The 14,657-nt window shown below is 38.6% G+C and overlaps 1 protein-coding gene across 26 annotated transcripts in view; it reads right to left on the reverse strand.

Annotated features, from left to right (window-relative positions):
* Window positions 1-14,657, reverse strand: part of NRCAM (neuronal cell adhesion molecule) — a 325,353-nt gene that overhangs the window by 36,036 nt on the left and 274,660 nt on the right. For 17 of the 26 annotated variants that reach the window (XM_044946603.2, XM_044946617.2, XM_044946605.2 and 14 more), the window contains 8 exons: window positions 12,882-13,006; window positions 12,412-12,441; window positions 10,777-10,878; window positions 4,390-4,587; window positions 4,222-4,292; window positions 2,880-3,105; window positions 2,300-2,415; window positions 750-954 (listed from right to left, as the gene is read on the reverse strand). In XM_044946603.2, coding sequence (XP_044802538.2) covers window positions 750-954; window positions 2,300-2,415; window positions 2,880-3,105; window positions 4,222-4,292; window positions 4,390-4,587; window positions 10,777-10,878; window positions 12,412-12,441; window positions 12,882-13,006 — 1,073 coding nt within the window. The remainder of the gene's footprint in view (window positions 1-749; window positions 955-2,299; window positions 2,416-2,879; window positions 3,106-4,221; window positions 4,293-4,389; window positions 4,588-10,776; window positions 10,879-12,411; window positions 12,442-12,881; window positions 13,007-14,657) is intronic. The other 9 variants (XM_044946606.2, XM_044946607.2, XM_044946615.2 and 6 more) reach the window with 1 other exon arrangement.

The following is a 14,657-nucleotide window of genomic DNA, read 5'->3' on the forward strand; positions in this document are numbered from 1 at the left end:
ACTTGCTTTAGGTCAGAAAGTTAATGATCCAGGTCAGCATCAAATTAGCAAGGTTTTACAAGGCATTGTAATAAGATGGGAGCATTGTACATCTCACTGTAATGAGATGCTTCCATATCTTAGCACTTGTAAATAATGCTGCTGTGAATATTGGGGTGCATGTATCTTTTTTAATTAGTATTTTTTTCAAACATATACCCAGACATGGATAAAAGCAGTTTACAGACAAACCCTGTCCTGACTTCTGGTTGTAGGGCTCATGGTGTTGGCAGCTGCCCAGCAGCCTCTCAGACTCACCTGAGTGTCCCAACTCCCATCTCATTACAATGCCTTGTAGAACCTTGCGTAAGTGTCCATCAATGGATAAGTGGATAAAGAAGCTGTGGTACATATATACAATGGGATACTACTCAGCCATAAAAAGAACGGAATTTTGCCATTTGTAGCAACATGGATGGACTTGCAGGGTATTATGCTAAGACAGACAGAGAAAGATTTTTGGCAGTATGACTAAGTGTGGAGAAAAATGTTGAGAGAAAGGTGGTTTTGGGGAAGCCTGTGAAGCCTCATCCACAGCCTCAGGCCATAGATGAGCTGACACTTTGCCTGTTCTGTGTGTGGTGTGTTCATCTATGGGACAAATCACATTTGGCTTCCAGAATATACCTTACTTTGGGGCCCTTCTGTTATCCAAAGCCTCTCGAGATGTGCCATATTCTCCTAGGAGCTCAGAAATACATCCACCCTACCTCCTTCCGGAGTATTGAAGACCTTGTCGGGGCTGGCTGGGCCCTCCCCTTTCCCATTGACCACACGGACATTCAGTGTGTAGTGGCTAAAGGGCTCCAGCCCAGGCAACATGCCATGAGTCTTGCTGCCCTGGAAAGTGAGGATCTTCTTTTCAATGTGGCGTCTGTTTCTTGTCAATGAACTCTGTGCCTTCCAGTAGTAAATCTGAAACAGCAAGAAGAAAAGTCAGGGATGGACAAGGGAATCAACGGAATCTTCATGATCACAAAATTAAAGCTTTGTGTTTTCCCCTAGAAAGTTCCCTGGGTACATTTTAGACTAGATGAACAATGGACAGATATTGATTTGGAGGCAAGCGAGTAGGACCCCACAGGTAGTGAGAGAAATTAAGAATATTTGATGAAGCTGGACTCTACTATTTTGTTAGAGGAGTCTAAGTGAAACTAAAGAAATGAAACAGCATGAGACCCATAGAGAAGAATTTAAGTGTCCTTTACTTATATAAAATATTCTAAAAGTAAAAATCACTGTTGTTGTTGAGTTGCTAAGTTGTGTCTGACTCTTACAACCCCGTGAAAAAAATTAAAGATTATTGTCCAATATTTACAAACTTTTCCAGACTTAATACAACTTCAAGTACAATATATCATTTAGTTTAATCCTAAACCCACAGAAAAGGTGTCACAACTTTTATTATGACTGTTCCTATAGTACAGATGAGCCCCTGGGCCATCAAGAGGCAAGAAGACCCTCTACAAAGTCTATGGCTTTCTCACTAAACCAAACTGCATTGCTTAATTAAAAGTACTTATTTTTTGGCATTAGATTGCAGACACAGATTTTGAAGAGATAAAGTATCGATTAACTTTGGATAAAAATGCAGAATTGCTATTTATTAAGTCCTCTTAAATTCTCTTAGGAGTTTAAAAGCACTTTCAAAAGAAATCAACGTATCTACAGAATCTGGCCAAATTGAACGTGATGCAGTGCAAAAACTGGCCTCTAGATGTCAGGGTTTAACAAGTCAAAGCAGTGACTTCTTGGTCGCTAGGAAAATTCTTTGACCATCTGTCAATCAAAAATATGAACCAGTCTTTCTACCCTTCCCAAGAACAAAGAAAATTGATGTTTATAAGAATGACCTAGTTGGGACTACATGATCTTGACCTACAATCTAAATTATTAACAACAAAAGTCCACATTGTTCTCAGGATAATTTTGTTTATTCAACACATGTCACTATTGCTTTAAAGCTAGGTGCATTTCATTACATTGTAGCTTTCTGAACAATAGTTTTTCCCATTTAATGCATTCCTTAGCTGTTGAGTTGGCAGACTGTTAGATTACATGTGGGATAAGTAGAGAAAGTACTTTTCTCTCACTTTGTGACCAGTGAGATTTTGATCTGATTCTAGCTGGGATGCTGCAGAGGTGGCTTGCTAGATGAACTCTCAAGGCTTCCGCCAGCCAAGAAAAGTGAATCTGGCATTGCCTTTCACTTAGATGGGCAGGTTCTAAGAAAAGAACAAGAAAAGTGTCTTTCACTTGCCCGATAGCCCTGCAGGTGTCCTCGGATACTTTTCAGAGGTACAGGGTCCCAGTGCACCTCAGCTAAGGTGCTGTTTACCACGTTGACACGCACATTCCCGGGAGCCACCATTGGGACTGGGGAAGATGAGAAAGGGGGGTAAGAAGTATCAATGTCATTTTGAATTTCATGCAAAAATGTCACTGTCTTATAATTTTGACTTGACACATGCCCCAATCCTATTCTACGAATTATCAAGGAGGAGAGTAATTTTTCATTTTTGATATCTGTTCATTTGAGTTTGTGAGAATAACATATCTTTTTAAAAAGTAATAACTTTTAACATTCTGAACCGATTTTCTATCCCAGGGACGGGGAAGCCTGGTGGGCTGCCGTCTATGGGGTCGCACAGAGTCGGACACGACTGACGCGACTTAGCAGCAGCAGCAGCAGGCTGTTTAAATGCAGAAATGTTGAGCAAAATAACTGCTGCCTCTCTCCTTCCCAATCTAAGTAGTACCTCTGGACATGGCCTTGACCTGTACGTTGGCAGTGTGTTTTGCTGGGGGAAAATATACACAAAATAGCATCAGACACTTACGGTCTTCTCCAGAATGTCCCATGACGGCAGCTGGCTCTGGGGCAAACCCTGCATCGTTCAGGGCCTGAACTTTGATCAGGTATGGAACAAAGGTTGGGGTGCCCGAGACAATGTATTTGGATACATTTGCCACAACCACAGACGTCCATTCATCATCGCCATCCTTCTGGCGCCAGCTAACTTTGTACTGAAGGCCTGGCCCATTAGATTCAAAACCATTCAAGGGCTATAAGAAAAGTCAGATAATCAGAGCTTATAAAACAGATTGCACCATCTCATACTGGAATGGCAAGTTCGATTCCCAGACTTAAGGACAGTGAGCACTGAGACAGTAAAATATAAGCTATGAACAGTTTTCTCCAGGAAACTTTCTGTCTTTTTTTCACATGTGATGAGATTCATAGCTTGTTTGGGATCAACACTTCAAAGGTAGTTAATTTCTATCTTGAAGTAGTAAAAACCACCCAAGCCTCTCAAATTCTGGCTTCACAGTTATGGGTGGGTGACATAAAACTTTTCAGTTATATAATTTCCTTTATGTATTTCTGCTTGTGTGACAGTACATCAGTCTCTAGTTTACTTGGAGACTGAAACTTGTGAACTACTTCTTTATTAAAAAAAAAAAAGATACTGGCATATTCTGTCCTGTTTCTCCATGCATGTATATAAATATACACAAAGGTGTAAGCATCTTAAGTATGGCCCTGTATGGGTCTATCTAAAGTAAGTTTTAAAAAACCACAAGTAAATATATATTACTTTTTCAAGTCCAGAAAATACACACAGGCCAAAAAGAAAATAGTAGAAGTTGACTACTGGTACATGTCTTCTAGATGGTTCTTTATGATGACAATAATTTTAGTCAGCATTTATTGAGCATGTATATGTGTTAGGCACCGTCCTACGTGCTTGCTATGCATTAACTCCTTTAATCTTATGAGGGGGGTTCATTGCTATTCCCATCATACAGATACATGATGGAGATGTTAAGTGTTACACAGTTAGTAAGTGGCAAAGCTGGGATTTGCATCCATTCATTCTGGCTCCAAGGATCAAGCTTTTAACTACTACACTATAAATAAATAAAGAGTCCCCAAAATGGATGAAACAGGATTTTTAATATGGATATTATTTAAAAACAACTTTCTGGGATAGGGGAGGGGAAGGAGGATCATGAGGCAGGGGATATATGTGTTAATATGGCTGATTCGAGTTGTTATATGACAGAAACCAACACAACATTGTAAAGAAATTTTCCTCCAATTAAAAAAAAATATAAAAACAACTTTTCTTTCCACTGTAAATATACCAAGGAAAATTGAAGATTTCAGACATAGCTCACCTTCCATGTAATCACCAAATTATCTGGCTCTGATCCCAGCCCTTCCACAGCTGTGGGATTTTTATCAGGTTCTAGAAGTCAAGCAGCCACACACTCATAAGCTTTGATCTTTTGCAAACAGTGGAAAACTTTTCTATTTTATTTCATATCACAGAGGTCCTGCTTTACCTGCAGCTTTAGTCAAATACTGCTCAGATGCCTCGCTGGGCAGACTCCTCCCCAGGTTGTTTTCCGCCATCACTCGGAAGGAATAGTTGACATAGGGTGACAGCTTCAGCTGGGCTGTGGTCTGTGTTCCAGGAACTTCAGTTTGGTGGTGCCACAGCCCTGGCTCATGCATTGCATCTTCATACTCAATGATGAATTCTGGCCATACCACATACATGCAACAAACCCAAGACATGAACTCATTCACCCAACGGTAGGTTACTAGGATAATGAACCAGATAATCTAACAAGAGCAGCCAAACATGAGTTATCTCACTTTCAAGAAAAAATCATTGGGATATTTTGACTTCAGAGTCCTATTATTGTCCTCAACATTTAAGCAGATCCAATAATGTTTGGTATTCTTTCTTTAGCTTGTTGAGTTAAAATTATTTAGAAGTGACCCACATATTTCTACGAAAGTTTAAACAATGAAAAAATGACTGATTTTTGTTTTCCACAACAGGAGAAGTTAAATTAAATACAAGAAGATACCATTTCCCACTACATAGACTGGCAACAATCAAGCATTTAACATACTTTGCGGACTTGGACATAGGGAAATGAGCGTTCTTATACATTGCGGGAAGCATGAATTGGTACAACTTCAATGGAGCACAATTTAGAAGATCTAACAATATTTAACTCAGATACCCTTTGATTGAGAAACTGTGCTTCCAGCAATTTATTTTGAATAAATGTGCTTATGCATATGTTCAAAAATACATGAAAAGGAATCCACATGGCAGCATTGTTTGCAAGTGAAACAACCTAATTGCAAACAAACTAAATGTTCATCAGTAGAACACTGATTAAATAAATTATGATGCACCCCCACAATGGAATATTCTGCAGCTGTAAAAAATGAATAGGGCTGCGCCACATGTACTGAAACAGAACGATTTCTAAAATATATTGTTAAGTGACACCAAGAAGTGTTCAGAACATGATCCAGTGTGTGCTGGATACTACAGCTGTGTAAACGTAAAAAGATTTACTACGACGTACACACACACACACGCGCCTGAATGTACATGTTACTTCTCAGAGGACACAAACTGTAATACTGGTGTCACTGCAGGAACTGAGAGTCAGGGGTGGGAGGAAGACTTACTTTTTAATGGATACCTTCTCTCTTGTCTCTATTAAAATTTTGTGGTATGTGTGTTTTATCCTTGTAAAAACAGGTATTTATTTGAAAAGATGAATGCACCACAATGCAGCACTACTTACAATAGTTCAATGCAGTACTATTTACAACAGCCAAAACACAGAAGCAGTCTAGATGTCCACTGACAGATCAATGCATAAAGAAGATACAGCATATAAATACAAGGGAATATTACTCAGCCATAAAAAGAATGACGTAATGCCACATGTGGCAACATGGGTGGACCTAGACATTATGATATTAAGTGAAGTAACACAGGCAGAGAAAGACAAATATCATACAATATTGCTTATATGTTTAATTCAAAAGAAAATGATGCAAATGAACTTATATACAAAGCAGAAATATACCCATAGACATAGAAAACAAACTTATGGTTATCAAAGGGGAAATGTAGGGAGAGGGATAAATGAGGAGTTTGGGACTGACATAAACACACTACTCTGTATAAAAGAGATAACCTACAAAGACATATGGTACACCACAGGAAACTATACTCAATATTTTGTAATAACCTAGAATGTGAAAAAATAGGTATAAGTGAATCATTCTGCTGTACACGTGAAACTAACAACATTGCAAATCAAGTATACTTCAATTAAAAAATAAATGGAAAAAAGGTTATTTAGATATTCATTAATTATCTACTACTTGCCATGTACCATGATACGAATTATAGATACAAAAATGAACTAGAAATATGTGTTGCACTGCACATCACTTAGTGATGCACTAAGCTCATCCTTAGAGTTCTCCTTCTAATCTGCATTAATTTGCTAGTGATCTCCAGCTTCATAAACTGATGACCTTCACATTTATATCTTTAGCCTCTATCTCTTCCCTGAACTGCAGTCTTGGATACTTAATCACCTACTCAAGAATTCCACTTGTTTGTTGAGTACGGCATCTCAAATTGGATGTGACCAAGACTGATCCCAATCTTCAGCCCAACTAGTAGTGACAACTCAGGCCAGACTCTTGAAGTCCTTTTTGATTCCTCTCTTTCTCTCAAATGCTCAACAGTTCTGTTAGCTGTATTTTTTAAATATATGCAAAATTTCAGCTTACCATTTCTCAACTTCTCCATCCCCATGAGCTAATATAAGACATGAAGATTTCTTGTGTGAATTACTGCATAACCTCCTAACTCACAAGTTCCCAAACTTCTCAGTCATGGTAGGCTTATGTTCCAGTACCTTTTTTCATGGCTCCTTTAGGTCAAAAGAAATACCTAACATTTCCAAGTAGTAAGGAGTTAGGTCCATATAAACTAATAAGTATTTATATCTTAACTTAAAATGAACAGGAAACCACGTAACTTCTCTAACCTCGTCAACAAATTAGATACCACCTTCCTCCTTTCCTGTTTCACACTGATTTTCACACAGTATTTGCTTTTTTATCACAGCGAAGGCTTTGCAGAGATATGACATTGTCACAATGTGACATAGCACTATTAATACTGAAGCTGTGAAGTACCTCCAGCTAGTATTTCATGGGGTGTCTGACAGATGTCACTGTATTTATTTATTTATTTATTTTTTTGATGTCACTGTATTTAAAAAAAAAACCAAAATTTAAAAATCACAAACTTAACATCTGGAGGCATGCCTGTGAGTTTGCTGAAGTTCTGCATGGAATTTCAATGAATGATTTGAGAACCATGGTCCTGCCTGGTCTCACCACCCTGCTACCTTCTTGTTTCTCTATAGACTATTTTCAGTAGAATAGCCAGTGTGATCCACTGTTGTTTAGTCACAAAGTCATGTCTGACTCTTTTGCAACCCCATGGTCTGCAGCCTGCCAGGCTCCTCTGTCCATGGCATTTCCCAGGCAAGAACACTGGAGTGGATTGCCATTTCCTTCTCCAGGGGATCTTCCCCACCCAGGGCTTGATCCTGTTTCTCCTGCATTGCAGGGGATTCTTTGCTGCTGAGCCATTGGGGAATCCCAGCGTGATCCATTCCTCTATTTAAGTTCCTCCAATTCCTTCCCAACCTCTACAATGGAATGCACGGTCCTACACACGCACATCCCACTCCCCCACCAACTCTCTGCCTCTTTGACCTTCTCTCCTACTTCACTTCCTCTTGTTCATTTCACTCCAGCTACAGTGGCTTCTGAGCAGACACACTCCTATCTCAGGGTCTTTGCTCTTTCTCTTGCTCTCCCCGGGAAATTCTTCCTCCAGATAACTACATAGCGTGTTCAGTACCTCCTTCTTCATGTCTTAATTGACATACACAAACATTACCTTCTTTTTTTTAAAATTGATTATTTTGTAATTGAAGCATAGTTGATTTACAATATTGTGCTAGTTTCAGGTATATAGCAAAGTGATTTGGTAATACATATATAGAAGAATCTAACTATAATCATTTCCCACTACAGTTTATTACAATATATTGAATACAGTTCCCTGTGCTAAACAGTAAATCCTTGTTTATCTATTTCATATATAGTAGTGTAAACCTGTTAATCAAAAATTCCTAATTTATTCCTTCTGCCTTTCCCTTTGGTGACCATACATTTGTTTTCTATGTCTATGAGTCTGCTTCTGTTTTGTAGATATGTTCATTTGCACCATTTTTTAGAACCATATATAAGTGATATCATGTAAGATTTGTCTTCTATGTCTTACTTCACTTAGTATGATAATTTCTAGGCCCATCCATGTTGCTGCAAATGGCATTACTTCATTTTTGATGGCCGAGTAGTATTCCATTTTCTTCACTCATTCACGTGTTGATGGACATTTAAGTTACTTCTATGTCTTGGCAGATGATTGTAAACAATGCTGCAATGAATACTGGGGTACATGTGTCTTTTTGAATTAGGGCTTTCATCTTTTCTGGATATGTGCACAGGGATGGGATTGCTGGATCACATGGTAACTCTATTTTCAGCTTTTTTAAGGAAACTCCATACTGTTTTCCAGAGAAATGCTACCTTATTAATGTAGCTTTTCCTAACAACCTTGTTTGTAATTATATCCCTTACCCCTGTATTCTTTAATCTCCTTTTCCTGCTTTGTTCTTTGTGTGGCCTAAACATGGACATACACACACACAGCTGTGTGTGTATATATGCTTATATTTGACTCCTCTAGAAAGCAGATGCAGAGACAGAACTAAATGTGTACAGTGTCAATTTTTACATGTATATGGAGGGTTAGGGTTAGTGTTGGGGTTAGGGTTAGGTAAGTAAAGTGACTTTTCAAACCCGCAAGTGGTAACAGAGCTCAGTGCAGACATCTGAGGTGTCTTTCTTTCCATTAGCCCTTGCTATAAAGTGACACATTCACCAGTGTGAACTCCTCACCTTGATGACATCAGCCTAGAGAATAAAATCAGGTGAGGGACCATGCCATAAGGATACTGGAAGAGCTTAGTAAAATTAGGCTATGGATAAGCTTAGAAGTTTTAAAATCAAACAGATACTTAAGAGAGTAGACACACGTCTGTAATGTTTATGCTGCATGAAGACTAAATTGCTTTACAGTGATTAAGATAATTCTAAAACGATGTACATGTTGATTTATTATACCTGCTGTAAAGCAGAATAGTTCCAATTAAATTAAGCAAAAACCTCTCCTCTGTCTTCTGTTCTTTAGTGATATTCCTTTCTCAATGGATTTTCAGTCCTTGATCAGAACATTCATTTCATTCATGCCAAGTCTTTCTGTTCATCCAGTATATTAACCAGACTTAGCTGGTGAGGATGCTTAGAGACTTTTTTTACCCAGGTTAAAATGACCCCATCAGATTTCAAGGCATTTCTATTCTTCATTCATTCATTCAACAAATATCTATTAAGTACCTATTATATACCAGGCATTCTTCTGAAACAAGTTAGTCAAAAATCTCTGCCCGTATGGAGTGTATATTTTAGTTGAGGACACAAATAAGATAAAATTATTACTGTATTACTGTGTACAGTGTATATATATATATATGTACATATGTGCATGGAGAAGGCAATGGCACCCCACTCCAGTATTTTTGCCTGGAAAATCCCATGGACGGAGGAGCCTGGTAGGCTGCAGTCCATGGGGTCGCTAGGAGTTGGACACGACTGAGCGACTTCACTTTCACTTTTCACTTTCACGCACTGGAGAAGGAAATGGCAACCCACTTCAGTGTTCTTGCCTGGAGAATCCCAGGGACAGAGGAGCCTGGTGGGCTGCCGTCTATGGGGTTGCACAGAGTTGGACATGACTGAAGTGACTTAGCAGCAGCAGCAGCATATATGTGCATATATGTATACATTTATATGTACACATACATATACACACACTACTCAGATCTCTTTTTGAGAGAGAACCCACTACCAGGAATGTCAACAGTAGGCTCTATCTGCTGCCCCTTTCCCAAGGATCAGCTGCGGCGTTCCCGTGAGGCCACTCTCCACCTGATCTAGTCCAATGACTGAGCACAGCGAGGGCCCTAGACTCAGCCCCACCCTCTGCGGAACTTCCCCCTGGGGTCCTTGCTGACCTGGCTGAGACGGTCTGTACTGGAGTCTGAGAGTTCTCCCACACACCTCTCCTTCCTCTCTCCTTTCACAGACATCAGACCTGCATTACAACCTGAAGATCTTTCCTGCCTACTGCTGCTTTCTCTCCCTTTTATCTTCCATGGGCTCTTTCCCAAATAACCTCTCTAGGCTGATGTCATCAAAGTGAGGAGTTTAAGGAGTTAACACTGGTGAATGTGTCACTTTATAGCAAGGGCTAATGGAAAGAAAGACACCTCAGATGTCTACACTGAGTTCTGTTACCAGTTGAGAGTTTGAAAAGTCACTTTACTTACCTCAATTTTCTAAGATTTAGACTGGTCTTTCTGTTATTTTCTCCCATATTAATGGGCAAAATATCTTGCAATATATCTTGCTACTTTGGTAGAAATTGAGGGTGATTCTTATGGATCTTTAACACAAAAGGACAGTCTATTCACTTAATTACCATCTTTATCCATCAGTGTCCCAAACCAGAAACTGTAACCAAGAATGACTCCAGCTCTGAGGAGAGGTGAGCCATAAATAAATGTTTTGGTTCCGTGAGAAATGAAGCAGAGGATGCCAGGAAATATCTCTGCGGGAAATTTCAATTGCATGTGACAGAACGCTTTGAAAATACTCATAAAGTTTACAGTGAAAAAGCAAATGACATCACATACTTGTAATAGGACTATTGTTGTCATCGCCTGGGGTCCATGACAGCTGAACACTCCTGTCCAGTTGATCTGTCAGTTCTAAATCAAAGGGAGGATTTGGGACATCTGTAGATCAAACACATACATCACAGTTAACCATCCGACCTTGAGGGTCTCCGTTACTTGTGCTACTATTCACAGAGGGGACTCTTAAAGACACAGAGCACGTAATGGCCAATGAGCATGCAACCGAAAGGAAATGAAAACAGCTGAGGCTGCTGGGAACGCACACACCATCCAGGAGAACCCCTCATTGAGCTCTGCTTGTATCTTTTTCAAATGAAACTAAGTCCCTTGTCACCAAAGCCAGTGGAATGGACAAGTATGGTTCTCCAGCACTCTCAGTGTGTGTCTTTTCATAAACACAGATGAGCACAAACAGAAACAATAATATGGAAGCTGAATTTCTAACAAATGGGAAATAGAGAATGGCAAACGCTGAAAAACAAAATACAGGTAAATGCATGTAGTGTTAAAAGAAGCTGCAAATATTCTTTCTGAAACATGCTAAACTACAGATTTGGGGGCACTTGAAGAATATTCATATTTTTAAGGGAATTATAAAATTGATGCTATGCAGCTAGCCCTTAGCATGCATACCTTATGTGCATGCTCAGTACTCGTCAGGCATATGGGGAGGTGTGTTTATTCTCAGAGGACACCAGGGTATAGACACCTGTTGGGATGAAGGTGTCCCAGAAGCATGTCTGCCTCTTCTAATGGTGCACTTGAAATCCAGAGAGTTAATGTTCCCCTTGGGTCTTTTCCTGACCTTACTCTTGGCAGTACCTCTGGCTCTTGGACAAACCAGAAGCCATATAAAAATGTAAGCACTTCTTTGATACTAGTAAAGAAGCAGTAAATGTCTATAAAGAACAGCTATTCTATAGTATAATTCATGGTATCTGTAAAATCCAGCCAAGTTTTTGCCACAAAATTAATTTTTGTATTTAACACTGAAAAAAGATGAGGGTTCTTCAGTCAAAAAGATTTCAGGAAAAAAATTCTGATTTATTTTTCCAACTCAGAAAAATCAACATGATATGGAAGTGTCCTCTTTTTTGTCTATCTTTAGTGATTTATCTTCTGTGAACACAGTGAATTGGTGGTTTTCTCTGACACAAAGGTCAAATGTTGTTCTAGACATCCATTGTTTTCCTATGTAAATTTCTTGAAAAGGGAACCCCCAAACAACATTTAGCTTTCCAAAACAACTTTTAATAGATTGAAAATCTAATTTTGGGAATGATGTATGAAATTGCTTTTCCTGTCTGTAAAAGGTGGACAATAGCTTTCGAAAAGCACTATGCTACTTTACAAAGAAATGATATCAAAGAGGGACTTTCATTAAATTCAACGACTTTGTAATAGCACATGAAATACTTGGAACTGAGTGGCAATATATGCAGTGAGAAGTTCCAGGGTTACAATGGAAAAATGATTCACAGTAGTAAATGGATAACACAGCTGAACATCTGACAGAGCCCCTTTCCTTAAAGAAACACAAGGACGTGATGGAGATAAGAAAGTAAAGGAGTTTTTCTGCACATGTGAAATTGTTCAAAAGAAAACAGAGAAAAAGGACTTATATTAGTTTACCGTAAATGGGAGCTGGAGTTGGAGTAGGAGCTAGAAAGGACAGTAATATAAACGATTTTAATCAAAATTAGTAAAATGGAAAGATATAAGATAGCACAAAAAAGACAAAGACTGAGCATGATCAAGATTATAAAACTGAGCCTTATGTTTAGCTGCAAGGCATGGCATTGATAAACATACAGGAACAATTTGGGGGTAAAACCTCTTCAGTTTTAAATAAAAGTAGATTAACTGCTCTGTCTTATAAAAATATCACTAATATGCATAACCACCATTTTAATTCCAGTGCTGCTATAGGGTACATTTATGCTGGAATTATTTCCTCAAAGGACTCTTTCAAAAAAGATGTGGGTATTTAACTCACCTATAAAATGGTAAAACTGTAACAAGAAAATAGTTACAATTGACAATTTTTCCTTTCAATCCTAAAACAGGGCAGCCAGTTGTACTATACGTGTTTTAGTTCTTACCGACAACGCTAAGCACAGCGCTGGCCGAAACGTTGTCCAGAGTTGTGTTGGCCACACACGTGTAGGTCCCACCATCATCATCGTTGACATCAGCGACCACCAAATGGTCCTTGTCAACGGTGAACCTGCAATATCACATGTTCAGAGTGGCTGAAATGGACACCCAGCCACACCCCATAACCATTTTACTGGCACGAAAACAACAGCGAATTTGATAGAAGGGAAAGACGATAAAGACTAGCAGCACATCAGAGCTAAAATCCTGTACAATACATGTCACTTTGATAATGATTATAGTTGGAAAATATTTTGAATGAATGAGAAGCTTGCTTTGAAATGATGACAAGTCCTCTGGTCCAGTGGGTTTTAACAATGCCTCTGGAGTTTTAGGCACTTCCTCAAGACCAGGGGCTGAGGTGGGGGCAGTTCCAGTTATCCTGACTAAACGGCTTTCCTATGGCTTTTACGACTACCACTCATCCAGCTCAATTTTTAACAAAGTGTATATTTTTTAAAAAGTTATAATTATTGTTGTTTATTTTTCATTGAAGTATATATACTTGATGTTTCATGTATACAGCAAAGCGATTCAGTTTTATTTTTTAAATATATATATTTAAAAAATATATATAGTCTTAAATATATTTAGTCTTACTAAATATATTTACTTAAATATATATAGTCTTCTCTGGTAGCTCAGACGGGAAAGCATCTGCCTACAATGCAGGAGACCCGGCTTCAATCCCTAGGTTGGGAAGATCTCCTGGAGAAGGGAATGGCAACCCACTCCAGTATTCTTGCCCTCCCTGCAAAAAAAAGGGGCTCAAAGAAATATTTTGGGGACTTCCCTGGTGGCTCAGATGGTAAAGCATCTACCTGCAATGCGGGAGACCTGGGTTTGATCCCTGGGTCGGGAAAATCCCCTGGAGAAGGAAATGGCAACCCACTCCAGTACTCTTTCCTGGAAAATTCCATGGACAGAGGAGCCTTGTAGGCTACAGTCCATGGGGTCGCAAAGAGTTGGACATGACTGAGCGACTTCATTCACTCACTCAAATATATATAAATGAATAAGAATATAAATAAGAAGAGTATATATGTACATATATATATACATATATATATACATATTCTCTTTTTCAGATTCTTTTCTGTTATAGGTTATTATAAGATGCTGAATATAATTCCCTGTACTACACAGTAGGTTCTTGCTGTTCATCTATTTTACATATAGTAGTGTGCATCTGTTAATCTCAAATTCCCAATTTACTCCACCCCCATCCCTTTCACCCTTGGTAACTGTAAGTTTGTTTTCTAAGTCTGTGATTCTGTTTTATAAATAAGTTCATTTGTATCATTTTTCTAGATTTCATATATAAGTGATATCACATGGTATTTTTCTTTGACTTACTTCACTTAGTATGATAATGTCTAGATCCATCCATGTTGCTGCAAATGGCATTATTTCATTCTTTTTTATGGCTAAAGAATTCATCATTTACTGCAGAAACTTTGTATCATTTTTACATATGCATAATTTACAATAGGGGAAATGATTTGCAATAGAAGAAAATAAATGCAAACAATACCAATCAGGTTTATCACTAGAAACAGGAAGATTTAGATCACCAGTCACTAAGAAGAGTTTTCTAAAAGTTTCTTGTAAGCATGACAGTTTGCCCAGTAGGTCAAAAATCTATGCAAATAGGATTCATGCATGGTTTTAACGAAGCCACATAAATCATTAACTGCATTCACAGGGGATTTCCAAGCTAA

Source organism: Bubalus bubalis, chromosome 8 (assembly GCF_019923935.1).
Source record: "Bubalus bubalis isolate 160015118507 breed Murrah chromosome 8, NDDB_SH_1, whole genome shotgun sequence".
Taxonomy (NCBI): Eukaryota; Metazoa; Chordata; class Mammalia; order Artiodactyla; family Bovidae; genus Bubalus; species Bubalus bubalis.